General features: G+C 43.4%; 1 protein-coding gene across 2 annotated transcripts; it reads right to left on the bottom strand.

The window, feature by feature from the left end:
* On the bottom strand, positions 1-27517 carry IVD (isovaleryl-CoA dehydrogenase). 2 transcript variants are annotated; one of them, XM_066630774.1, is made up of 13 exons: positions 27359-27517; positions 23025-23114; positions 18872-18923; positions 17572-17741; positions 13431-13524; positions 12448-12489; positions 10967-11103; positions 10121-10217; positions 6753-6846; positions 4355-4436; positions 2630-2734; positions 1288-1360; positions 1-608 (listed from the first exon to the last, which is right to left on the bottom strand). In XM_066630774.1, exons 1-13 carry the CDS (start codon positions 27488-27490, stop codon positions 475-477), a joined length of 1302 nt encoding a protein of 433 aa, XP_066486871.1. In that variant the 5' UTR covers positions 27491-27517; the 3' UTR covers positions 1-474. The 2 variants fall into 2 exon arrangements, with proteins under 2 accessions (XP_066486871.1, XP_066486876.1); XM_066630779.1 differs by lacking the exon at positions 12448-12489.

Genomic DNA, 27517 nt, shown 5'->3' with positions numbered 1-27517 from the left:
TACATGTCTTGCATTTTAATCATGTTTTAGTGACAGGAGCTTTAATATTGTTTGTGTAGCTAGGATCCCATAAGGTCCAACAGCAAACAAGGACCCCTGCGAAATCAGTGAGCCTTCTGGAGATATAATACAATCGATGGCTGTGGCTAATTCCATCCCCCCAAAGCAGCACATTAGACGGGAAAATCAACTTCAATGATTCTTGAAACAGATCAGATCTGTTAAATAGTTTCATGCTCTCTAGAATGAGGCATGATGGCAGATGTTCCATGTGAACTGCCCACTCTATGCCACTGTAACAAAATCATATAGCCTTAGACAAATCTAGCAGCATTTGTATGGAGAACAGAAAGGTTAAGAGCCAAATGAAGGTGGTAGTCTTCATATCTGGAGCAAAAGAAAACTTGTGCGCCTTACAGTCTTGGAAACAAAAGGCCTCTTGGTTTGAAGGGTGGAGGACCTTTGACAGCAGTGTTACTGAAAGGCAGAGTTAAATGATCGGCCAATGACTATTCTTCGCACTTCACTGGTTCCTGCCCCTATTTCATACAGTTTGGCATCACGCAGAAAGCGACCCATGGGGTAGTCATTGATGTAACCATTTCCACCTGCAACATAAGCAGAATACTTGAGAACTACTAACCTGGATGCAGACTAACTGTATGGGCATGTAGAGGGAATTTTCTGAAATGAAGAACCAGAATTTGGTTGAAATGAAAACACCCAACAGGCAGCCCAATACTGAGCCGCTCAGAGCATGGGGCTGCCACAGTGCCAAAATGGCTACCACAGCATCCTGAGCACAACTGGAAAGTCAAGGAGGGAACTTTCGATCCCTTCCCCCAGGTAAGGGAAGCAGCCCTGCAATGGGGCTACTTGATTCTACGGCAGCTCTGGAGACTCACACTCCATTCACACTCCCACTCACCTCTGCTGCCAGACAGTTCAGGCAACCACTGGGTGGCGGAACAAAGGCCCAGCACTGGAGCTGACTCAGTGCAAGCTCCTGTTGGACTAGCTCCAGTGCTGGGCCTACAGTACTGCTTGCAAACATGCCTTGTGGCACATTTGTGACAGTATGCACCAGCAGTGAGCCGGCATGCAGGGCTCTGGATTGGGCCTAAAATGCTTGCTTAAGTCAGGGAAAAACACAGAACAAAAAGGGAGACTTTATATCTTTAAAAGGCTTATACTCTGCCTTCCCCCTCCCAATTCTGGGGCTCCCAGGGTGGCTTTACAACACCTGTTTCCTAAATCAGTTTAGTTTCACTAAAGAGTAAGTCTTACCCAGGCACTGGATTCCATCCAAAGCAACTTGAGTAGCACATTCTGCAGAGTACAGAATCACTCCTGCACAATCCTGATGGATGAGACAAAATCATTTGCATTGACAGCAAGACTTCAAGTCAAGGTGCACAGCTGCTCTAGCCAGGCTGACTTTTCCAAAAATAATTGGTAGGGCTGTTGAAGCTAATCTCGTGTCCTGCTACTCCACCTTTCAAATTCATATAATGGTCAGGAAAAGGCATTTAGCTGTTCTCATGAGACAAGAGCACCCTGGTAAGTTCTACAAGAGTATGTAAAATTATCCCATACTCCAATCACAACAGAAACTAGAACCTTCATGGCATTGCACTATGTCCAGATGAGGCACATAGAATTTAATTTAGGGCACAAGAATGCAGTCTCTAACTGGCTGTCCTATTCAATTGTATAGGATTCAAAAATGACAACCATGGTATGTATTTTACAATGTATATGCTTCATTTATAAATAAAAGTTAACCCACTTCCACATGAACCAGGCACTACTGTTCTTCTCAAAGAGAATATAGGCCATCCAAGCAGTTATATATTTTCTGCCACTACCTGGTTTCCTGTGCCATTGATTCTTACCCTTTAACACAAACGTTCTTTAACTTTTGGGTCTCATGTGCCTCCAGAAGAATTCTGATTTGCTCATACATACCCCTCAAAAATTTGTTTTTAATTATTACTATTTTCCTGAAAGTGCACTGAATACATATAGCAAAGAATAAAACTTCAAAAAATGTTACATTTTGAACAGAAGAAAATGTTTGCCTCTTATTATTTGAAGGCATTACAAAACTCATGAGAAAAATCAGCAAGAAAGCCAAGTATTATTATTATTATTATTATTATTATTATTATTATTATTATTATTATTATTATTATTATTATTATTATTAACGTTATTTCTACCCCGCCTTTCTCCCCAGAGGGACTCAAGGCGGCTTACAACAAGGTTAAAACAAATTTAAAAACAGATAAAAGCATAGTAACAACATGTATACATTGTATAGTACAATGTATATTGTGATAAATAAGAAAATATATATTATTGTTCCATTAATAGTAAGGGCCAAACTAAAAAATTTTAAAAATTATCCTCTTCTGGTCAAAAAAGTGTGTACAAAAGCATTTTTTTCCTTAATTCTGGGAGCACCACATGCACCCCCTCAACCCCCTTCACACACTTCCTAGGGGTGCATGTCCCACAGGTTAAGAACCTATGTTTTAATGCCTAAGCAAAATGCAGACTGGGAAATAAAGGCTTTTTGTTTTTTAAGAGAGGATGCCCAATGCCAGAAAACAACCCACGAGCTCACCTTTGAATTGAAGTGTCCTCGATCGCAGGCCTTTGCTACATTGTACACATACTGTCGACATGCCATCAGTCGTGTGTACATGTCAGCCATCTTTCCTTGCATGAGCTAAACAAAGCAGTATAAAGAAAACAGTGAATGTATGAATGGAAACTATGGGGAAGAGTCCATAAGGGAGATAGGACAGATGCTGCACAAAATGGAAAAAAGTTCTTTGCAGGAGCCAGGACTTGTTTGATGTAGTGAAAACATCACTTCTTTGATGGAGAGAGAGAGAGAGAGATCTAAAGGGGAGGACCACCAATGGTGGTTTTGTGTATTTATCACACCAGAATCTGTTTGGGAGGGGGAGTCAAAGTTGATGACTCCCACCAGGCATCCACATTCAGAAGGTGTTATTTCTGGCACAGGGCTGCTTTCTGGTGCAAGGTGCAGGAGAAGAACTCCATTTAAGAACATAAGAACAGCGCCACTGGATCAGGCCATAGGCCCATCTAGTCCAGCTTCCTGTATCTCACAGCGGCCCACCAAATGCCCCAGGGAGCACACCTGATAACAAGAGACCTCATCCTGGTGCCCTCCCTTGCATCTGGCATTCTGACATAGCCCATTTCTAAAATCAGGAGGTTGCACATACGCATCATGGCTTTAACCTGCAATGGATTTTTTCCTCCAGAAACTTGTCTAATCTCCTTTTAAAGGTGTCCAGGCCAGATGCCATCACCACATCCTGTGGCAAGGAGTTCCACAGACCAACCACATGCTGAGCAAAGAAATATTTTCTTTTGTCTGTTCTAACTCTCCCAACACTCAATTTTAGTGGATGTTCCCTGGTTCTGGTGTTATGTGAGAGTGTAAAGAGCATCTCTCTATCCATCCCCTGCATAATTTTGTATGTCTCAATCATGTCCCCCCTCAGGCGCCTCTTTTCTAGGCTGAAGAGGCCCAAACGCTGTAGCCTTTCCTCATAAGGAAGGTGCCCCAGCCCAGTAATCATCTTAGTCACTCTCTTCTGCACCTTTTCCATTACCACTATGTCTTTTTTGAGATGCGGCGACCAGAACTGGACACAATACTCCAGGTGCAACAGAGAGCAACAGAGAACATCAATTTGTACAACAGCATTATAATATTAGCCGTTTTGTTCTCAATACCTTTTCTAATGATCCCAAGCACAGAATTGGCCTTCTTTACTGCCGCCGCACATTGAGTCGACACTTTCATCGACCTGTCCACCACCACCCCAAGATCTCTCTCCTGATCTGTCACAGACAGATAATTTCTGCGTATAATGTATAAAACTACTCCATTTCTGCATATAATGTGCATGCACACATGTGCATGGATTCCTGAAGCTTAGTTAACTGATGGGCCATAAAGTGGCAGGCATATACTTTCACCCTTTGTCCCCTGGAAGCTGCATCCCTGAATTATACCAACAGGAAAGGGAGAAAGATATCCTAGCTCTCATAGATTGCTAAAGACGACATTACCATCCAACACCTTTCCTTCTACTGTCTGCACTACAGTGCAAATGGGAAGAGTAATTGGTGCAGTATGAGCCAACGGTAGCTAAAGTTCTGTGGAGGAGATCAGCAACTTTGATTGAAATCTCTATCTTGTGAAGATGGGTTAATCCACAATGGCTTATATGAAGTATTACATGGTGAAAAAGTAACAAGTTTAGATCAAGCTGCTAAAGCACAGTCTAGAAGTTCACTGACTTACCTGGAAATGGCCAATTTTCTGCCCAAAGGCTTCTCTCACATGTAAATATGGAAGAGCATGATCAAGGACAGCTTGCATGAGCCTGCCAGGGAAATAGACATTCACTGATATTTATTGAAAGATTTATAACTGGCCTTACAAAAAAAAATTCTCAAGATGGCTTTCAAAGATTCAACAAAAAGAAAAAATCCATGTACAAATGCAATCAATAAAGACAGAGCAGAAATAGCAGCTAGAAACATTAAAAAAGCAGTCTGCTTTCCAAGGGTGGTAGGATAGGGATAAACAAGGCACTCAACAAATGCCAGTGAATGAGTGCTGAGGTGATGCAATAATTACTTCCGGGTACTACCCCTGTTAATTGAGCAAAGAGGCACCTTTTAAAATGCTGTCCTCTTATATTTAGCTGGGGAGAGCAACCCAGCATTTTGTTTTTTCAAGTGGCTGTTGCTGGTGTCTCTTAAAAAAAATAGAGGTTGTGAGCCCTTTGGGGACAGGGAACCATTGACTGAATTTTTTTTAAACTAATTTTCAGAATTAGATAAAAATTACAGAGATGTAAATCTCCCCATAAGTGGAAAAAGTCAGCAAAATCTCATCTTAATAGCAGTTGAGGTTTTTGTTTAGGGACAATTGAAATTTGATCATTTCTGCTGGTCTTGCCACATGTTTTTGTGGCCAGTTGGCATGAACCTCAGAAGTAATGTATCCATAAGTAAAGATATCCCTAGATTAGATCTCAACTAAGATACAGAAATATAGGTGACAGGGCTTTGGAGTAATCCATAAACATAGTTTTAGAGCAGTAGTTCACAAACTATGCATCCAATGTGCAAATAGCACATCCTGCTGCCTTAGCCCTCTTAATGCTGTTTGTGCAAATGTTTCAGGCCCATGAACCTGGAAGTAACTGGTGATGACAGCATTGCTGGTCACTTCTGGAACAGTTTGGGAACCACTGATTTTAGAGGTTTGAGTTTACAATTATTTTGCTTTGTGCCCAGTTTGCATCAAAGTCACCAGAACTGCAGAACTGACCCCAGAACGTTTGCTGAAAAAATTCAGAAATATAGATATAGGTATTCCCAAGGAACTCTTATTGGGTTCTGAGAACACATTAACAGAGAAAAAAATTAATAACATCCAAATACACAAGATAATTTAAGAACAATGAAATAGGGGAAAAATGTTGTTTTAAAGAATGCATCAAAAGCTCATAGTAACAGCTGCTCCAATAGATAACTGACCCAGGGCAGAGAAAACAGCCCCAAACTATATGTTTTCTCATGTTCGAAGTTCTGTTGGAAGAGCCACATTGAGTGGAGGAGGAAGGAAAGGAAGCACCAATGAGCAGCTTTCATTCAGGTGCTGTGTGTGTGACTGACAGCTCAGAGCTGCCCCTCTCTGACCTTCCCCTGGCCTAACTGCTTGGAAGTCATATGGAAGAAAAGGCTCATGGCAGTTAAGGACCAAAGAAAAAGAGAGAAAAAGTGAATAATGGGGCTTCAGGTTGAAAGTCCTTCAGAAGGATGTTGTTTCATCTAAGGCTCCCTACAAACAGGAGCTGGTTTGGAGAGTGAACCTTTCCAAATCAAATGCACACCTTAATCCTTATTTCCTTTTGCTGCAGTCTTTTCAAATATGCAAGAACATTTTGGGCTCAGAGCAAACATAAGCATTTTTTGGCTATGCTCTTTGAAAATAAAAGAGTGACTGAAGCAGAAGAAATTGCAACCCACTGTAAACAGAACAGAGTTTGTATACTTATTTAATACACAAACATTTCTGTAAATAGATCCCCCAAATGTATTTGCATTTCCAACAACCTCATTTTCTGGAATTGTTCACTTTAGTTTTTTCTGAAGTATGCTTCAGATTTGTCAGTTTGCATTTAGCTATGTTAAGCGGGCCCTTTTGCTATGTCTCTTGTAAATAATTTTAAAAGTGTTAAAAGCTTTCAAGTGGGAATAAGGGAGATGAAGAGACCCATTGAAACAGACAGCTAAATTCCCCTTTTCAATTATAAAAATGTCCTCTTGGAAAGGGCATGTGATAAAGAATTTTTGCCTTGTGAGAAGGAGGAGGAGAAGAGATGATAGCAAGTAAAAAACCATGATTGCTGCTTCCACCAGTTGTTGCTCTTGCGGCATCAAAAAGCTTGGACTGTGCCCCTCATAGCAGCCATGGGGCACCAACTGCATTGGGAGGAGGAACAGCAGAAGGTAAAAAAGATTACGATTTTATGTTTTTCATCATTGTATTGTACAGGTTAACTCTGGCCTCAGGTCAAAAGGAAGTGTAAAATCTCCAAAACAAAATAAATACTGCCAGAAATAAACAGAACAGGTGAAACATGACAAAGCGTTTTACTAGAGTAAACAACTGAGTACATAATTACCCAAGTGGTCCACCAGACAGCACCAGTCTCTCCAGATCCAAGCCACTCATTAACACATAGACTCCTTTACTCAAATGTCCCAAGACATTCTCAGCTGTGCAAAATAAAGGAAAATTTGTTAACATACTTGTATTCTGCCCATATATACATAAGCCACCACTTCAGTTTTCAGGCAAACATCAAGGAGAAATTAATAATGTGATCCCATATCTGTACGGACCTTTCTCAAGAAAACAAAGTATGTTTATGACTCTACTAGATTCAACATCACTACACGTGGGACAAAATCAAATAGGGAATAAATTGGCAGTGATATAAATGGCTGTAATTAATACATTGATATATACAGAGCTGTATATTGTCAGTAATTTAAAAACTGAAGATATTGTGTTCTGAATAAACTCTACACATTAAACACATTTGTACATTTTTCAGGTTTTTAACAGTTATTGGCCAAACATTTTCAAATCAATTTCTGTGGCTGTAAGGGCTGCAGCAAGGGTGACAGTGGAGCAGAATCTTTATACTTGGTATCTATTTCTGCTCTGCAATTGCAGAATCAAGGGATATAACTCAGGCTGCGACAGATGGCATTATTCTGAAATACACATTTGCTTTGTTCGCTGAATTTGTAAGTATATCCTTTTTTCTCCCTGTAGGGACTGAGGAAGGAGATATTGGGCTCACCAAAACAAAAAACAAAAAAACAAAAAAAACAACAACCAGAAGCTTAAATTTAAAAACAAAAACAAAACACCAGTTGGCAAACCCTCTTACAAACAATGTGGGTAACGCTGCCAAAAAGGAGAGATTGCACGAAGTACTATCTTGTGAAATGCAAAATGAGAGTGGTAGAACTGACATTTGAATTCGCTGAATGTACCTGGAGAGCATCTCTGAACAATTGCACCTCAGGCAAAATACAAGATGAGCTTTTAAAGTCTGCTTCTGGTCATTGCTACATGACCCAAGAATGTGACTCCACAGCAGCTCCTGCGATCAAAGGAACTTATGCTACCCTCAGTGGAACACTGCAGACACAAAGCCATGCACTAATACAGCTGACAGGGTTGTAACACAAAAGTACACTTTGATCTAAGTAAAAGATTTTTGCAGGCACAGGCAATTTGAAGTGGCTGATTGTCCAACCTGGGAGATCAGGGGAGCAATAATGGCTCAAACAAGAACACAGGCTTTTGGTCGTGTTGCTGATCTGTTCCACTGAGCAGAGGGATGGGGAGCCTGTTGCCATGAGAACTCGCATTTGGAAGGATCAAAATACATACTGAAGAAAATAAGAGTCTAGCAGCCCTTCCACAGGCACTTTTAGCCTTAGATTGTAAGTCTGCTACAGAAAAAAGTGTTGCATTTAGGGATAAAAAACCAGACACAACCAGTAGGTCCCAGAGCTCTTCACCAATAGTAGTGCAACATGAGACTTCGCAAATTAGAAAAAAAAATCCTTTCTGTTCAGAAAAAATGAGATAACTGGATCTCCTCCATTATTTTTCTTCCTCAGACATAGGAATTGATACTAAGTACTGGGCAATATTCTTCTAACTAGTGGTCGCAGAAAATAAGTTACATCCTTATCTATTTATGATTAAATCTGAAGAATTGTAAGCAATTAAGACTGAAGTCACAGTCTTAATTACATACATTATTATTCTACATCAGACATACACAGACATACATTATCATATATCACTTAGTGAAGAAATGCCCAAATCTGCTATTTTTATTTCTCTCTCTCTCTCTCTCACACACACACACACCCACCCCAACAGTGGACCCAGCACTGGTTGAATGGGGCAAATGCCTTGGTTGCTGAGCCTGCACTACTCTAGGACTGTGCGGAAAGACTCAGTGAGGCTCCCAACACAGTCAGAAACTGCACTTTCAGTTTTCCGGAACTTCAGTTTAAGAACGCAGGAAAGCGTCAGAATGCTTCCCCAGTCAGTCCTTGGCAACCTTCAGTCTCGAAAGACTATGGTATCGTGCTCTGAAAGGTGGTTCTGGCACAGCGTCTAGTGTGGCTGAAAAGGCCAATCCGGGAGTGACAATCCCTTCCACACCGGGAGCAAGTGCAGTCTGTCCCTGGTCTGTCTCCATGGCTATGGGCCTTCCTTCTTTGCCTCTTAGCCTCAGACTGTTGGCCAAGTGTCTCTTCAAACTGGGAAAGGCCATGCTGCACAGCCTGCCTCCAAGCGGGCCGCTCAGAGGCCAGGGTTTCCCACTTGTTGAGGTCCATCCCTAAGGCCTTCAGATCCCTCTTGCAGATGTCCTTGTATCGCAGCTGTGGTCTACCTGTAGGACGCTTTCCTTGCACGAGTTCTCCATAGAGGAGATCCTTTGAGATCCGGCCATCATCCATTCTCACAACATGACCGAGCCAACGCAGGCGTCTGTTTCAGCAGTGAATACATGCTAGGGATTCCAGCACGTTCCAGGACTGTGTTGTTAGGAACTTTGTCCTGCCAGGTGATGCCGAGAATGCATCGGAGGCAGCGCATGTGGAAAGCGTTCAGTTTCCTCTCCTGTTGTGAGCGAAGAGTACATGACTCGCTGCAGTACAGAAGTGTACTCAGGACGCAAGCTCTGTAGACCTGGATCTTGGTATGTTCCGTCAGCTTCTTGTTGGACAAGACTCTCTTTGTGAGTCTGGAAAACGTGGTAGCTGCTTTACCGATGCGTTTGTTTAGCTCGGTATCGAGAGAAAGAGTGTCGGAGATCGTTGAACCAAGGTACACAAAGTCAAGGACAACCTCCAGTTCATGCTCAGAGATTGTAATGCAGGGAGGTGAGTCCACATCCTGAACCATGACCTGTGTTTTCTTCAGGCTGATTGTCAGTCCAAAATCTTGGCAGGCCTTGCTAAAACGATCCATGAGCTGCTGGAGATCTTTGGCAGAGTGGGTAGTGACAGCTGCATCGTCGGCAAAGAGGAAGTCACGCAGACATTTCAGCTGGACTTTGGATGAGTCTTTGGACTCATCTGGACTTTGGACTTTGCAGAGGCTGAGCAGGGAGGAGGCAAAGGGAAGTTTGCAGAGGGGGAGGGGGAGAGGGAGGGATTGCAGAAGCTGAGCAAGGAGGAGGCAAAGGGAAGTTTGCAGAGGGGGAGGGTTTGCAGAGGGCGAGCAGGGAGGAGGCAAATGGAAGTATTGCTCTCCCTTGCAATACCGGGTAGATGGGACTCGTCAGCCTAGGAAGGCAGCTCATCTAAGAGAAGGAAACTCTGACCTCAAACCTCCAGTCAGTCCTACGGTTGTGTGAAGCTCCGTCGTGCTTCAAAGGTAGGGGGTGGCTTCACTGACCTTTGTCCCAGGAGCAGGGAGGGGGAAGACTGTCACTTAGCCATCACTCACCAGGGATCTTGCAGTCCTCAAAGATCAGTTCACATGTATTTGAACCTCTCATTCCCAATTTATCAAGCTTTTGGGCAGTACTGAAACCAGGAAAACCCTGAAAGATGAAGAGAAATATACCTTGAAAATTTCATTTCATTAGAAGCCAGAACAGACCCCAACAGTTAAGTTCTGCAAATTATTAATTTTGTAAAGAGCAAGGACTGATAGTTAATCATACAGTTGTCACTTGAGTGGGAGTGAGCCTGTGTAGGCATGTGAGCATCTGAGTAAAGGAAGTAGACGTGTTACAATACAGAACTACTAGCACATGAACTGGGAGAGTGAAATCCACATCCAAATACGTATATACAATTCTTGTATTAGTGCAGTAGATACAAGTAAAAAACAGTCTTAGCCTTGAACCACCAAATTCCCACCAAAAACATCTCACTTGTCAGTGTGCAGAATACCCATAATTTAGGTATGGGATAATGCAAACATGCAAAAAAGTGGTGTGAATGCTTTCCAAGGGCAAGACAAAGTAAACTGAAATTGTTTGGGTCTTCATGAAGAGAAGGTCTATCATGGCTATCAGCTGTAGGTTAGTGGAATCTTTGCACACAGAGGCATCAACCTTCTGAATACCAGTTGCTGGTTACAAATGGGATCATCATTACCTTCATGCCTTGCTTATGAGCTTGCAGAGGTAGCTAATGCTAGGCTCCACATGTTGGATGAGATGGCCCTGGACTGATCCAGCAAGGCAGTTTTCTAGATGGTATATTACATGGCAACTCACAGGATTAAAACATTCATATGAAGTAAGAATACAGAATGTAGATTTTACACAGCAACACACCCTACCTTCTCCACAATGAATGCTGTTATACCATGAGAAGCTGGAACAGCACTTGGATCAGTTTTAGCATAAACAATCAGGACATCAGCATCTGGTCCATTTGTAATCCAAAATTTATTCCCATTCAAGACAAAATAATCCCCTGGGGAGAAAATGATCAAACTGGTTAATTCTCAGACAGACACAAACAGCCAGGAAATACTCTTCCCCAGATAATCTTATGAGACTTCCCAAAGAATACGGAGATGTCCTTCTCAAGTACTATGTACTTTATTTCCTCCATTTTTAGGCCCAGGATATAAAGTAATAAAACATCCATAGGACTATATCTGCTCACTTCTATAACTAAAAATACACACACTAATACAGCTCAGTTTTGTAGCTGGCCTTTTCAACATCCAGCTAGCACTCTTGACACAGGATTAGAATTGTCCAAGTCATGCTGGCAGATGGACTCATTCTCACTCATACTTTAAGACAGTGGTTCCCAAACTTTTTCGACTAGCGGCTGCCTTGACTGACTGGGACACTGGTCATGGCTCCCCATTATGGCTACAATCAAACATTTTGCATAGGGCAGCCATTTTCAACTAGTGTGCCACGAGTAGTCCAGAGGTGTGCCACAGGAATTTGGGGAAAGGTCATTTATTAGTAGAGCCAATGGGGATGTGAGCCCCACACTGGCAGCATGGTGTGCCTTGTCAATGGTCAAAAGCCTGATGGTGTGCCTTGACAATTTTAGTGCCTTGTCAGTGTACCACAAGATGAAAAAGGTTGGAAATCGCTGGTATAGGGCAACATGTTTTTGTGAGGATTATGCAGCTGTCTGGCTGAATTCTGTGGCTCCCCAAAAGCCACAGCTCACAGTTTGGGAATCACTACCTTAAGACTACAGTTTTGCTAACTGCCTGATCCGCATTTCTCAAATTGTAACACAGGTATGCTGCTTTCCATTTAGATCTTTTGTCTTGAAACTGGATCTTACATCCCCTCCCAAACACATCGTTTATCCCCCTCAATCCTACATTCCCTTTTCTCTCCTCACCACTCATGATCCTTAATCTGTAGTTTGAGGTGACAGGTTCAGTCAAGATTCAGATCTCCACAGCTCCCTTTCAGCAATTCCAGCAAGGTCAAAACATACCATTTCAAAAAACAAGCTTATAAAAAAAAGCTTTAAAAAAATACATGCAAATTTGTTTGCAATCGCCACCATGCACACAAGCGTCTCATTCTCCTTCATTCACCCACTTCCAACAGGGGCAAGGTGCCCTGCCATTTGAGAAATACTGCCCTAGGTAACCATAGGAAATCTGATAGAGAATAAGTGAAGACACACTGTGGTTTCGAAACTGCAGCAACAGAGCCTCACTACTGCACTGCAAACCAGTGTGAGCATGCTATGACACAGAAATGGAAAGTGTGTGTGGGGGAGGATGTGTGTGCATGCCAAATAGATCCTACTTGTTTTGTCAGGAGCACAGACCTATAGAGGCACAGAGCTGGCCAAGTTCTCCAGGCTCAGGGCCTATAAATTAATTTTGGAAGTTTTAGATTCTCCCCCCCCCCCCAAGCCCCACAGAAGTTTACTTCTGTGCTAGAGCCCAGAGAAGCCCAGTCCCTCCCCACCAGCTTACCACCCTGTAAAGCACACCTTTTAATTACTGCAGCAGAACTGAGGGGAGTGCCATTCCTGTCCCCCAGCTCTGGTATGTGGGACATAAAGGAAAGTATGCTGCACGCATTTGAGTTTTTTTTTCCTTTTCTACTATTTGTACCTCTTTTGCTACCAATCGCAAAGATGGTGCCCAGGTTGAGTGTTGCATTTTTGACTAGGGCTTCTCCCCTTGCAACAGCTGTAGCAAAAACTACAACTCAGTTGCCCCTTTACCTTTCTTTCTTCCTGATCAGGCAGAGGAAAAAATATCCTCAGGCATGCCACATATTTTAATTCTGGCATGCTACAAACCAGAATAACTGTGAGGTGAAGGATTCCCCCATTGCTGCTGGGTAAATAAAGGATACTGTTTGAGAGAGTTTGAAGGCTGGTGAGAGGCCTGGCAGGGAAAGGGGCAGACACCTGCCAAGCCCCCCCCCCCCGTTTTCAGGAGTTGTACTTTGTCTGAGATTTTATGAAAGTGAAATTGTTCACCCACTTCTACAGGGCTGCAATGTAATGATGATGAGTCCCCATGTTCTCTGGCAACTTTAGCTTTAGACAAAATTAAGTAATTAAAAAAATCATAACAGAAATAGCAACAACTAAAACCTCCAGGTCTGTGCCAGTCAGTCAGCCTCTTCTGCTCACATATGCCTTGCTCGTGGGTTATCCCTTCCATTGAAATGTTCAGCTCTTCTGTTTAGGACATGTCCAAACAGACTTCATTACTTGTGTTTGCCATATCTGAACCCAGGGCTGCTGTAGTTCTCCTCAAGCAATTTTCCAACTACGTGCCCCACAGCTTTTACCTTTTCTGTCTGCCCTCAGCCTCATGGAGACAACATCCGAACCAGAATTGGCTTCACTCATGGCTAGAGCCCCAATGTGCTTTCCATTAATCAGCTGGGAAGAGGAAAGTGGCAAGAAACATGGAAGGAAAAAGAAATTAGATCATGATAAACCTGGAAGTCTTTCATGCTACAGAGGAGGACCATGAGAATGTTATCGCTACCAGAATTCTCCAGACAGGGTACTGATACCACTGTAGAAATGGTACAAAGTCAAGTCATAGTCGTTCTATGATGGATATAACAAGTCAGTAAAGCAAAATGGCTTTAGACCAGTTTGATGATACAGCTAAGAGATAGTGCCAAGAGAACCATGCCAGCAGCCATATCCATTTCTCATCTCCCTACCCTGTTGTTCCCTTGAAAAGAACAGGTGACCAGAAGAAATAGACAGCTCAGGCACAATGGGGAAGTGGCCAGCTTATTTAGAACACAAATCTGCAGAACGTGGGATGAATGAGGAGAACAGAATGAGATGCCAGAACGTTAGGCAATAAACTAGATCTGCAAGACTCCCATGCCCTTGTAATGGAATAAGCAGATGGTCACCCTCCCTCTGTGCCCTCTTATGCCACACTCTAGCCTCTATTTTTTCCTGTCAATTTCTGCCTGTCCTTTTCTCTTTCTGCTTTTTCCCTCTTAGCAGTATCCCATTTTAGCATCGTTCAGTATAAACACGAACATGACAGATTTCAAAAATGATCACTACCTAGGAGACAGAATAGTACAATTGACCATTTGGTAATGTAACTTTACAGTGGACGATGCTTTGTGAACTGTTGAATAAAAGCGTCTCACAAAAACTATGTCAGGTAGACAATATTCAAACCACACAAGTTTCAACCACTGTGTGAGTAGGTAAAACAATATTTGGAGCCAAAACAGTTCATTAGGGATAGCAGATTATCACAAGGGACTGCTTCACAAAGCAAAAATAGCAATGAGGCTAAGTTATCTCACATACACACACAGGAAAGCTGAGAAATATCTAAGGCAGTGCTTCCCAAACTCTTACAAGGGAGTTGGGAGCACTGTAAGTTGTTGTGGAGGAGGGGAAAGGCAACAGCACGATCCCCAGGATTGTGCTGCTGCCAGGGGGGTTTTCTACTCACTTCTACTTACGTCTACGGAAGGGGGGTTTTCTACTTACTTGCAACCCATGCTGCAGTCCTGGGGGGGGGGTCCAGGGAACCCTCCATAGGGTTCCTGCAAAACTGTAAAAAAAGAAAGAAAAAGGCACTTCCAATTTTTGCAACAGAAAGTGGAAGTGCCATTTTTCTCTCTCTTTTTTAAAACAGTTTTGCAGGCACAGGGTGCCTTTTGGACGGTTCTCTGTACCCCCCCCCCCCAACCTCCCAGACCTGCAGCACTAGTTGCAAGTAAGTAGAAAACCCCCCTCCTGGCCCTGGGAACAGTGTAATGCTGGGGATGATGTTGCTGTCTTCCCCCCTTGCCACCCCTTAAAAGGGCATTGGCCAGTTCTTCCCAGGCTGGTGGGTTACGACCTATCAGTTTGGGAACTAATGATCTAAGAAATTCAAACATTCACAAAATGTTTTTTGTCCAATCACATTACAGGGGAAGTCAAAAGGCAGCAGCGTTTTTTGAAAATCAACCAGAAAAAAACCAACTCTGGTACAGTATAGCTGAATGAAAGTTTGAAAAAATGAATTTAAAATCAATATGATCATAATTATACCCCCACATCAGCCAAGTGACATGACTTCAAGAGCACTGAATGGAAACAAACAGAAGAAGGGCTCTTATTATAGGTGTGTGCCATTTAACAACCATTTGCTTAACAACAAACTGCATATATGACGGTGATCAAAACACAATAAAGATGCTCTTAATGAGGCAATCGTGTCTCCCATAGCCAGCAGCAGAGTGTCTGTTTACACAACAGAAAGGCTCTTAATGCAAAGAAAAGGCAATCTATCTCCAGTAGCCTGTGCAGCCAGCTAGTGTCTGGCAGACTGTCTTGCTTACACAACAAAGGCAATAGACTGGACTGAATGTTCACTTAATGACCTAATCACATAACAGGGATCTGAGAATGTAATCCCATCATTAAGTGGTGCACACCTGTATTTACAATGTCAATTAGATGGGCACAGCTGTCAATGTATGCAGAGATGAAGGTGAGGCCAAAGAGTAGGAGACTGTAGCTCCAACTGCCTTTGGAGTTCGCAGTGGGGATTATCAGAGTTCCTCTAATCCTCTTAAAAGCCTATTCAGATCAGCCATTTTCTTTTCCCATAAAAGAGGTAGGAGAAAGCAATTTCCCACAAGCTACGCTACAGGCAGTAAGCAGTTAGGGCTCTAAGTTGGAGTCTCTAAACTTTTTGGCCGAAGGGCCGCATTGAATATCTGGTATGGTGTTGAGGGCTGGAAAAAAAAATTAAATATATAATTTAAATAAATACATTAGAGATGGAACTTAGATGAATGACTGAAATGAATGAATGGGCTCAAATGTCCAGGATTTCTCCAAGCACCAACACAGCCCAAGAAATAAAGCACACACACTTAAATGGACCCCCATTTCCCCACCCCACAAGCACAACTATGGTTGTGTTTGGTCAACTGGGCCAGAGGCTCTCAGGGGATCAGAGGCTGGCTACAGGCCGGATAGAGGCGCTTCGCGGGCCGCATCTGGCCCCTGGGCTGGGGTTTGGAGACCCTGCTCTAAGCAATCAATTCTGATGGGCTTGCCCGCAGACTTGCTCTGATCCAGTATTTATGGTTTGATAACTGCAGAAATGCAATAGGATGAGATGGGGGGTGTAACTGCAGGGTAAACGTCTATTCCTTACTACAGCGGTTTCCCTCAAACAATTCAGCCAGGTGATAAAATTGACTGGACTAGATCACAAGCGGCTTGTCAATTTCATACTTGGAAGATCTTGGCATGGAAAAAGGAAACCAAAAATATATTTGAATACCACAACATTACTGAGGTAGTGTTGCATTTTAATTCTTAAAGGACTAGCATAACAGAGGAAGTTGCCAGTGCTTTTTGGAGCCCATTTTTTAAAATCCTTTGTTTATCAAGTGCTCTCTCACCTCTTCCAAACAAACCACCAGCAACCCATAATGGCAAACAAGAAACTGTGAAGCAAGCTCGTAAATATTCTTCTGTGGCACATACCTCAGACCCTTGTAGTGGGTCCTAATGTCCTTTGTTGCAATTTTACGACTACATAGTGTTTTGACAAGTGCAGTTGGTAGTTTAACAACCCATACAATATTTGCTTTTGCTGCTGGTGAAATGTAGAGGATTGTATGTGAGGTGCAACAACTCAACTGACAAGCAATGTGACTGAAGCTATGCAAGACAATATGAAATATGGTGCTTGCTCTATGAGGGCTCATTCCCTGAGTGATGATCATGCATGAATGAACTGGCCATGAGACAGACGTAAATGCAGATGCCATCATTTTCAGGACAGAAGAGCAGAAAAGAAAATAAATGAACTCAATTCTTACTTATTTACACAAGGAACTACATACTTCCCAACTCACATCTCCCAGATTTGAGATGGGAAGCAGATGCTATGGTTTACTTTGCCATTCATGAGAGCCAGGATGGTGTAGTAGTTAGGGAGTTGGTCTTAGAGCTGGAAGATCCAAGTTCAAATCCCTGCTCAGCCAGAAACTTCCTGGGTGACCTTGGGCCAGTCACTCTCTCTCAGCCCCACCTTCCTCATAGGTTTGTTGTAATGGCAAAGGGGGGGGGGGGAGAAACCATGGACACCATCCTGAACTCCTTGGAGGAAGAGTAGTATAAAAAAAGCAATAAATAAATAAATTCAATGTCCGAATGTATATTTCAAATCAACTGCTGCCTTACCTCCAGGGTTGATGTGGCAGTATTATTTCAGATGAGGCAGGAACATTTAAAAGATCTTGAGTTCAGAATTTTAAAGGCAGTTGAGTTTTTTATATGTATAAACACAACATTCAGCTCAAACTGGCTATAATATAATGCACACCCAACTTCTGAACTTTTTCATTGTTCTAAAAAGTGTACTGTAATGAAAGCTATTACCCTTCATACTTCTTGCTCCCTTGATATATTGGACTCCACAGTTCTATGTACCTTGGGCAGGTATTTCTCTTTCTGTGCTTCATTGCCATTCCTCACTAGCTGATTGATGCAAAGATTTGAGTGGGCACCATAGCTCAACCCAACAGCGGCTGAAGCCCGAGAAATTTCTTCCATCACCAGCACATGGTCCAGATATCCCATTCCAGATCCACCATATTCAACTGTGGAGGTAAAAAATAAAGCACTCAGATTTACAGGACTATAAATAAACTCTATTTACACATTACTGAACATCTCAGACCATTACGGCCGTGACACATGACAAACTTCCATGTACAAAACTGTCATGAATGACAAACACACGCACATGTACACACTTCAGGAACTCATGATCAACTGGGGATTCCTGCTATGTGTTCCTGCAATAACGGGCAAAAAACATGTGCACAGTCTTGTCAGGTGACTATTTTCTACACAGAGGCAATATCTATTTAGAAAAGTTATTATATATGAAATGGCTTTTATACATTTTTCCCCCCAAGATCAGGTTTGTAAATCCTTCTCACTAACGTTTCAGTAACAGTTGCAAACATACATGTTGCAAACTTATCCATTACCACAAACAAAAAGGGTGGAATCTCTCAGATTTAGGAAAAGGGAACCAAAAATTCTCATCAGGCAGTTCCAGTGGAATGTACTTCAGAACAAAGTCTAATTAACGCAGCCATACTTTGACTGTTTTGATTTTTAACCTGAGCTAGTCAGGTTTGCTTTCCACTCCTTCCAGAATCTTCTAGCAGGAACAAGTGACACAATGAAATCTAATCAAAAACAGCTTCAGAAAACAGGAGCTTCCAAATTTGAAGAGGGAGTAAGGGGGAAAGGATAAGGGGGAAAGGAAGCATAGCAAATTCCCTGACACAGTGGGAAAAGTGAAGGGCACTCACATATGTTCAAGTCTAAAGACTGGGATCTAAAGTAGAAACATGAAACAGGAAGACCACTAATGAAAATGCTGAAAAAAAAGATGGGGCACAATTAAAAGGCCCAAGAAAGGGAATTTGAATTAAATCAAGGATAAAAACATGCATGAAGATTTCAGCTGGGGTTGTAACAAAGTAATGATTTATATGGACACAGAAAAAGATTTACTGATCCTAGACCTGTGAGAGTTTCAAGAAACACTTAGATTAACTAGCCACCAAAAAAACAAACTACTAACTACTGCATAACTGGCACAACTGCCCCATTTTATTTTGACTGCTTTGCTGCAGGCACAAAGATACGATAGTCATGTGACAATAGGTTGTGGAAAGTTCCGCTTGGAAAACATTGCTGGAGAGATACTCACCAGGAGCAGTTATTCCTAGAACTCCTAGTTCCCCCAGCTTCTTCCAGAACTCCTACAAAGAGCAGAGTTATTAGCAAGCAAACAATTTTGAGGAGACAAGGCGAAGAATGGAGAATTTTTTATTCCCTTAGATCAGCGGCAACCTTTGGCAGGCAAGAATTATGATCAGGCAGAAACGTTTCAAGAAGCTGGATTGCTGTTCCCCTTTAAAGCTACAAAAGACTAATCCATGCTCAAATGTTGGCTAGTAACTTCTGTGGACCCTTTTTCATATCTGGTTTATGTTTCTAGAGGTTTAACTAGACAGCCTCTTGCAGACAATCACTCTTTCAAAGCTGGCACGGGCATGTTGTCTGCCTTCAAGAGAAGTCACCTTTACAAGGAAGTGATTTATCTCAGAATGTTTCCAGAACTAAGGTACTGGAACTGTACTGTACTTTCCTACAAAGCTTGTGTTTCTTCCTCTCACATCCTCTGTTCTGCAACTCTATGATCCCAGATTAAATCCGTGGTACATCCAGAAAAGGGGATTTCGGGAAGCAGAAGGGCTGGGAAAGATCTCTGCCTGAGATTGTGCAAAGCTGCTACCAGTCCAAGTGGACAAAACTGTTCTAGATGGTTCAATTGACGATATGGCAGCCTCATGTATTCACCCTTCCTATACTTGCAATTTAGCTAGAAAATGCCTCCACTTGCCAGATGTACACAGCACTGCACAAGGAAGTTGCTTCCTAGCAGAGGTGCAATTGGCAACATACTGGCAACATACTGGATGCAGCAACTGCTATTCCCTGTCCTGCCTGTGGATGCAGCACCTGCTATTCTGGCAAGCACATGAATGGCAAACTGAACTGTTCTCTTCACCAATTCAGCATTCATTCTCCACCTGGAAAGACAATACATATAGCTAATTGTACACTGAAGCCAACCTGGACAGCTTTAAAGGGCCAGGACAGGGAATTGGTTTAGAACTCTAGTGGCAACCAATGCACAGGAAGCACAGAGAAAGAGCTAGTTGGTTGTAAAATAGGGGATGAGTCCCCAGGACAGGCACATAAGACAGAGGCAGGGGAGCATTACGCTGTAGGCCCTTTGTAGGAAACAGCAGTACAGCACAGTACCTTTGCTCTGGAAACATTCTGAGATAAATCATTTCCTTATAAAGGTGACTTCTCTTGAAGACAGTCAACCTGGCCGTGGTTGCTACAGTGTAGCCCAGTGGTTTTGTGACCGAAAACCAGAAGTGGGTTGCAATCGTTATTTTGAGTGTCTGTGCACTTTGGGGGGCCCTGCAAAGGCTGGTGCAGGACTCCCTGCAACCCCGGGAGCCAGCTCCAGGCCCAGGTAAGTGGAAGCAAGTGCCTGAGCCCCGACAGCAACACAATTCTGGCAATCGTGTTGCTGCCTCCCCCCTCCCCCCTTACAGGTATGGAGGCTAGGGCTCATTGGTTGGGGCGACGCAATGCCCCAGTTTGAGAGCCACTGCTGTAGGCAGACGATCCTGCAGCAGACACAGAAGAGGAGCTTCTCCAGCAGAGGTTTAAACTTGTAGCCACCCAAACTGATATGCTAAACATAGAAAACATAAAAAGGTATATAACATATTGGAGCTTTGGGCTATAGCATTTCCTCCCGTCTCTGCTGGCGGGCAGCCCAAGCCTGAGCTGCCCAGGGCGCCCAGGCTCGGCAGCACCAAGAAGGGCTGCCGCCGGATCCTGCACCTCCCAGGCTACCGCGCAAGGTGCCTCGGGAGAAGGGGACTTTCGTCCCCTTCCCCTGAGTACGGTAAGCAACCCCGCAATGGGGCTACTCACTTTACTGCCGACCAAGTAAAGGCACTCGTGTAGGGCATGCAGCTCTACCCAAGTGCTTAGGATCCTGGGGAGCAGAGCTCCGCAGACCCATCTCCCTCCCTCCCCCCAGCACGCCTCCCTGCCTCCTCCCTGTCCTCTCTCCACCCCCACCGGCCTCCCTCCTCCCCGCCCCCACCACCACCTACCATGCCGCGGCTTGGCGGTCCAGGAGACTGCCAAACCGTGGAAGCTGGGCGACTGCCCCGCGCTAGCCCAGCACTGGCCGGTGCTGGTCTAGCACGGGTGGGAGCCCGGCAGTGAGCCTCACAAATGTGCCTTACGGCACGTTTGCAACAGTGCTCGGCGGAATGGAGCCGTGCCACTGAGCACAGGATTGGGCTCTAACATTAGTTTTAGGAAGAAGCCCAAGATACTCCATTCTTTCTCTCTCTGAACATAAAGTTGTATGTGGCCATGAATGAGGATTCTGCGCATTTACCTACTTAAGATATAGGTGCCAGCAAGTGGGGGGGGGCCCTCAGAAGATAAAGCAAGTTTACATGGGAGACCACATTCAAGTAATCTGAGATTCAACACAACTTGCACCAAACTGAATCTAGTAAAACCACCGGTGCGGTTTCCTTCTTTAGTGCAGCAATACTTCTACCCCTCACGATGCATAGTTTCATTCTACCTCTCCCCTATGAGTCACCATCTTGATATGGGAAAAAATAATTAAATAGCAGTGCTCTCTGTCTCTTGGAACTGACATGGGCCACCAATCCACCTTCTCCTTCTCAGAGATGCTTCACCTTCTGAAAAATTTTCACATTGAAAAATGTGACAGATGTCATCTCACTACTGACAAAGTGTCAAGGAATTCTAATTTGGAACAGTTGTGGTTAACAGGACTAGGAGTCAGCCACTTCCAATCAGGAGATAAGCTTAGAAATAGTGAATACAGAAAAATGCAAAGCTCAATTTTAATCCTACTACTAATCATTTGAGCTTCTGGTCTCTCCATCTTCCAGACATGCCCCAGACAATCTTCCAGACAATCTTCCAGACATATCAATTGGAATCAGTGGGGCTGGGAAGAGTTCCTTTCTCCTGCACATCTCCAACTCTCAATCACCTTATTCCCTTTGGGGCAGAAGGAAGAGACACACACAAAAGCGTGGAATGTGTATAGTGGTATGTGGGTGTATTCAACTGAATTGTCCACCCTTGCCAGAGGTGGCTATTTCAACTGCCTGCATAGGTCCTAAATCAAAAAGAAAAAAGAAGGATAACTCTGTGGTGCTCTTTCCAGCTATGAAAAGAGTGATCTGATGGTACCCGAGTAGGTAAGTAATGAGAAAGCCGTGAGATTGCACCTCCATGAAATCAGAGTGACTTTCATTAATAATCACCTTTACTTTCTGTACAGAACTAGCTACCATTCTAATTTTGTACATTCTTATAGCAAACAAAACTTTTACAGTTTCATAAAAGCCTACCACAAACATTTTAAAGTAATTGCCTGTGAAATACAGCAAGTGTACGAAGTTCTAAAAGATGTGCCCCAAATTATGCAGGGGATGGACAGAGTGGATAGGGAGATGCTCTTTACACTCTCACATAATACCAGAACCAGGGGACATCCACTAAAATTGAGTGTTGGGCGGGTTAGGACAGACAAAAGAAAATATTTCTTTACTCAGCGCGTGGTCGGTCTGTGGAACTCCTTGCCACAGGATGTGGTGCTGGCGTCTAGCCTAGACGCCTTTAAAAGGGGATTGGACGAGTTTCTGGAGGAAAAATCCATTATGGGGTACAAGCCATGATGTGTATGCGCAACCTCCTGATTTTAGGAATGGGTTAAGTCAGAATGCCAGATGTAGGGGAGAACACCAGGATGAGGTCTCTTGTTATCTGGTGTGCTCCCTGGGGCATTTGGTGGGCCGCTGTGAGATACAGGAAGCTGGACTAGATGGGCCTATGGCCTGATCCAGTGGGGCTGTTCTTATGTTCTTATGTTCTTATGTAAATACTAGTTGCAGGAGAGCCCAAATTACATTACATGTCAACAAAACAGTTTCATGTCCCTTCACATGACAGGGAGAAAAGTGCTGCAAATAATGAAAATTGATATTCTGTGCTCTGCTCTCCTCACTTCTGGAGGGAGAGCATTCACTCATATCCACAGTTTCACATAACCTCGGGGGTTCTGGAATGGAACCCCTGCAGATATGGGGGCACACCTGTATTTGCATTAACGATGTATATTCAACCCTCCACGTCTCAGCAAAGAGATTTTGGAAAACTACTAGATATAGTAATTCATAGCCAAATAATGGATACTGAAATTATGTACTTACCCTCATGCCCTTGAATTCATTCTGTTGATCAATTTCTTGAGCCTTTGGAGCCAGATGTTCCTGGCAGAATTTTACCATGGTCTGCCTAAGCTGTTAGGGGCGCAGTTAAAAATACATATTATAAACCACAATAAACTTCCTTGGTAGGTTATCAAACTATTTTTCTAGCAAAATTATTCTAAGATGCTCTGAAACCAGTATAGATCATTAAATGGAATCTCTGTGTACTGCCCATAAAACTAGTTAGGGACAACACTGGCAACTGCAAACACGTACAATAAATGCAAACAAAATGCAATATGCCAAAAGTGAACAGGGAAAAGAGGAACAAAGCAAGCAATTTAACTTTTCAGAGATTTTGAACAAATGGCTTTTTCCCAGACATTCCAAACCAATAAGAAATTATGCACTGAATCCAGAGGCAGATGAACTCAACACATAGCCCAAAACGGCCAACACAGATATCATTCCCATCTGCAGTGCAAGTCACAGAGGACCATGTTGGAAGATTCACCTCTGGGAATGCACTGTAATGCAGACACACTTCAGCATCTAATCAGTCTATAAGGTGTTCATTGCAGTAAGAGAATTCACAAGAGGAAGCTTGCTTCACCTTGACAATGTTCCCAGTTGGATTGGGATATATGTTATAGTTGTACTCTAAGGGTGCATTCCTATCTTGTGCTGTACCCAGCACGAGATAGGGCTCTACAGTGGCTCCTCCGAAGGTAAGGGGAAACTCTTCCCCTTACCCCCAGGTAAGCCACTGCAACCCCTATAGGTCTCCTTGGACTTGCGCCACCTCCTGAGGTGGCACATGTCTGAGGAGAGTACAGCGGCATGAAGCCACTCTGCACTGCTTGGGAACGGGGGGGGGGGCGGGGCTGGGATCCAGTGTAACAGCTGCATCCCAGCCCAGACTCCTGCTCCCCACCTGCCCACCCCTGGGACTGCCATCCCCTCACCCTGGAACACCTCCCTCCTGCCTCTTTCCCACCTCCTCCCCGCCCACCCCAGAGCCTCGCTTTGGCTGAACTCAACTAACGCAAGGCTCGCCCCACAAACTGCCACAGAGGCTGGATGCAGCCTCCATATGCCAGTGCACCTCCATGCACTGGCGTGGTTTGCTCTAGAGGAGGCACAAACGTGCTTCACGGCACATCTGCAACCCTCCTAGGCTGGTACAAGGGACTTGTGCCAGCCTAACTCATAGTTAGGATTGCACTGCACATCACTTTATACAATTTTTACACATTATACAAGAAAAAACACATTTAAAGATAATAGCGCTAGAATGCAAGGACAAAACAGAGTGACATTAAAAATAGCCAAATATCTCAATTCAAAGTCTGTATGATAAAGGCTCAAGTACATCAGGGCTACACACATTGTATATAGTACTTAAAATTTGTATATAAGAAAGCTGGGTCATACTATGTTTTCTGCCTAGTCCACTTTACGCTACAACCCTATGCACACTTTCCTGGGAGCAGGCCCCACTGAACACAAAGGGACTTGCTTCTGAGTAGACCTAAAGAGGATTGGGTTGTTAGTGTATCTGGTTGTGATTCTCCAGAAGCTCAAGTTATATGATCCAACACTAATCTCCAAAATAATGTTGTTAACACTAAGGAAAATATATATAAGATGATTTATAGATGGTATATGACCTCAAGTAAGTTAGCGAAGATGTACAAAAGTATGTCAAAAAGTGCTGGAAATGTAAAAAAACAGGAGGGATCTTTTTATCATATGTGGTGGACATGTGCTAAAGCAAAAAAGTATTGGAAACAGATATATGCACAGATACAGTTGATTTTAAGAACAAATGTGCAAATGAAACCTGAAGTCTTTTTGCTGGACATGACAGATGAACACATGGAAAAAAGATTCAAAATTTTATTTTTATATATAAGTGCTGAAATACTTAATGTGCAATATTGGAAAACTACTGATATTCCGTTGATTGACAACTGGTGGATGAAAGTTATGAACTCTGCAGAAACAGATAAACTGACAGCCTTACTTAAAGAGAAATCAACAGAAAATTTTATGAAGAACTAGAAACCAATTATTGACTCTCTGCATGAGAGAGAATAATGAGTTAATGAGTTGTGGTTTTGAAGATTAGATTGAAAGGACTTGAGAACATTAATCTGAAATAAAAATTTCAAATGGAATACTTAAAATGAGAAAATAAAAGGGGATTTTTGGTGTGGAAATTTAGAGCATTAAGATATAAAGCTGTAAGTAATTAGAACATCTGACTTCACCCATGCTACATTATTAGATGTATTTTTTGCATCTTTTAAAAATGCATCTTTAATGTCTGTTTTTTTCTTTTCTCTTTTTTCTCTTCTTTTATTGTGTTTTTCCTGTACTTTTTCTTTTATTATTATAAATAAGTGAATTAACCACCGAAAAAAAATTTTTTTGGCAGCTTCCATATACAAAACACATGCTCCGTCATTAAGGCAAGATCCCTGAACATAAGTGACAAACCCTTTCCAAGTTATGGATCCACCTTAGACTAGCACAGCAGGGTTGCCATCTGGAGCCTAACAGAAATGTAATCACTCACAATACTTATGTAATCACAGTACTTGGGTTTTAATCTGTGTTAACAAACCTTCACAGCTACCAACCACAGCTCAAGATGCGGGCACACCTTCCCAGAAACCTGATCACTTCCTTTCCTTTCCAGCAGGACTGTATATTAATCCTTTGTTGCTTTTAAAAGAAAAAAAAGGCAGTGGAGATACCTTCCCTTGCCTCAGAAAAAAGTATTTCTTAATAATTACAAGCCTAGTTAGCACCTTTCATCCTAGGGGTTCTCAAGAAATATCCTGCTACTTTGTTTTTCCAAGAAACATAAAATTCCAGGAAAAGGAACTATCCAAACCACTTTGAAACCTGATGGCTTGATTAATACAATTTTCAAGACAGTACAGGACAAGGAGTCGTCTTAATTTAGAACAAAACTGCACATGACACAGAGTCGCATGTAACCTTCACCCAAAGAGAGGCATTTTTAATAAAATGAAGCTAGAGCCTGTTGTTTAAAAGAGTGGCAGAGTTGGATTTCTTAACACTTTTCCCAAAGGGGGGGGAAGGGGTTGGAATTTTACCCAATGTTCAGTGCATTTATGGATGCAGTTGGGATTTTAATCAGCATCAGCAATTATACATTAAGAATGATGAAACAGCAGCTAGTCTCAAATTTAAGAGTGATGTACAAGGGTTGGAAATCTGTGTTTCCAACAAATACAACACACCACCACAGCAAATGGTTTCAGAGAATAGGCACCCTACTTCCTGGTTCTGAAATAAAGGACATCCAACTCTGTCAACAGCTGTGGAAATATAAGGGGCAAGGCATCACAGCAAAAGGGCAATGCTATCGGCTGACATTCCTGGATGGGGTGGCCAAAGTTTCACCTTCAGGGCTCATGGACCTTTTAACAATTGTGTACAGCAGTATTTCTCAATATTTGTCCTCTGCCGTACCACTTCACATGGTCCACCTACTTGAAGCACCAAGAGAAGCAACTGAGGGTGACATCATCACCAGTTACTTCTGGGGTGGGAGGCCAAATGAGATGCTGCAAACACCAGTCAGATGCTCAGGGTGGGCAGGAGGGCTTACTCGAGTGCAGAAAAGCATTGGAGCTTCCTGTTGCTGTTTGTTGTGCTGCATTCCTGGACTTGCTCATCATCATCATCATCATTCTTTATTTATGGTCACAGGCCCAACGTGTCCTGGACTTGCTGCTGAGTGGCAAGTGTCCTGCAAATACCCCCAGACACCATCTCAAGTGCCACTGGTGGTAACTACACCAGTGGTTGAGAAACACTGGTGCAGAGGAGGGAATTTCAGCAGGGGCAGCTTGGCCTCTGTGGGGTGAGAAGCTGCACCTGCTGAAATTCCCTGCTTTACACAATGAAGGTTCAGGAGCCCTACAGGTGAAAGAGTGGCCGCCCCTGTCCTAGGAAGAGCCGCAGGGGACGGGGGGGGGGTAGCTCAGGACCAGAGCCTCAAGCTGCAGTCCTGTTCACACTTACCTGGAAGGAAGCCCCACTGACTATAATAAGGGTTGCTTCTGATTAGACATGCATAGGACTGGGCTGTAAGGCCGCAGAGCTAGCCACACTTTCCTGGTAGTAAGCCCCATTCATTATAATGGGGCTTACTTATGAGTAGACACGCATAGGCTCTGGGCTCTGAAGCCTTTACAAGCCCAGGCTGAGGGCACTCTGCACATGCTCCGAGGCACTCTCGCCCCTCCGCAAGGGGCGGCACAGAGCCGAGCCTGGCGCTTCAGGCACCCCCGTACCTGCTGCTGCTCCTCGCTCAGCCCGTTCACCGTGTCGTCCAGCGAGGCCCCGGCGCAGCCTCGGCGCAGCGGCAGGAGACGGGCGCTGAGGCGGCGCCGGGCCGCTGCCCGCGCGAGCGCCGCGGCCGCCATCTCGGGCTCGGAGTCCGCAGGCCGCGC

This window comes from Tiliqua scincoides, chromosome 1 (assembly GCF_035046505.1).
Source record: "Tiliqua scincoides isolate rTilSci1 chromosome 1, rTilSci1.hap2, whole genome shotgun sequence".
NCBI classification, from domain to species: Eukaryota; Metazoa; Chordata; class Lepidosauria; order Squamata; family Scincidae; genus Tiliqua; species Tiliqua scincoides.
Note: the sequence above shows the minus strand (reverse complement) of the source record. Positions and strands in the feature narration are given on the sequence as shown.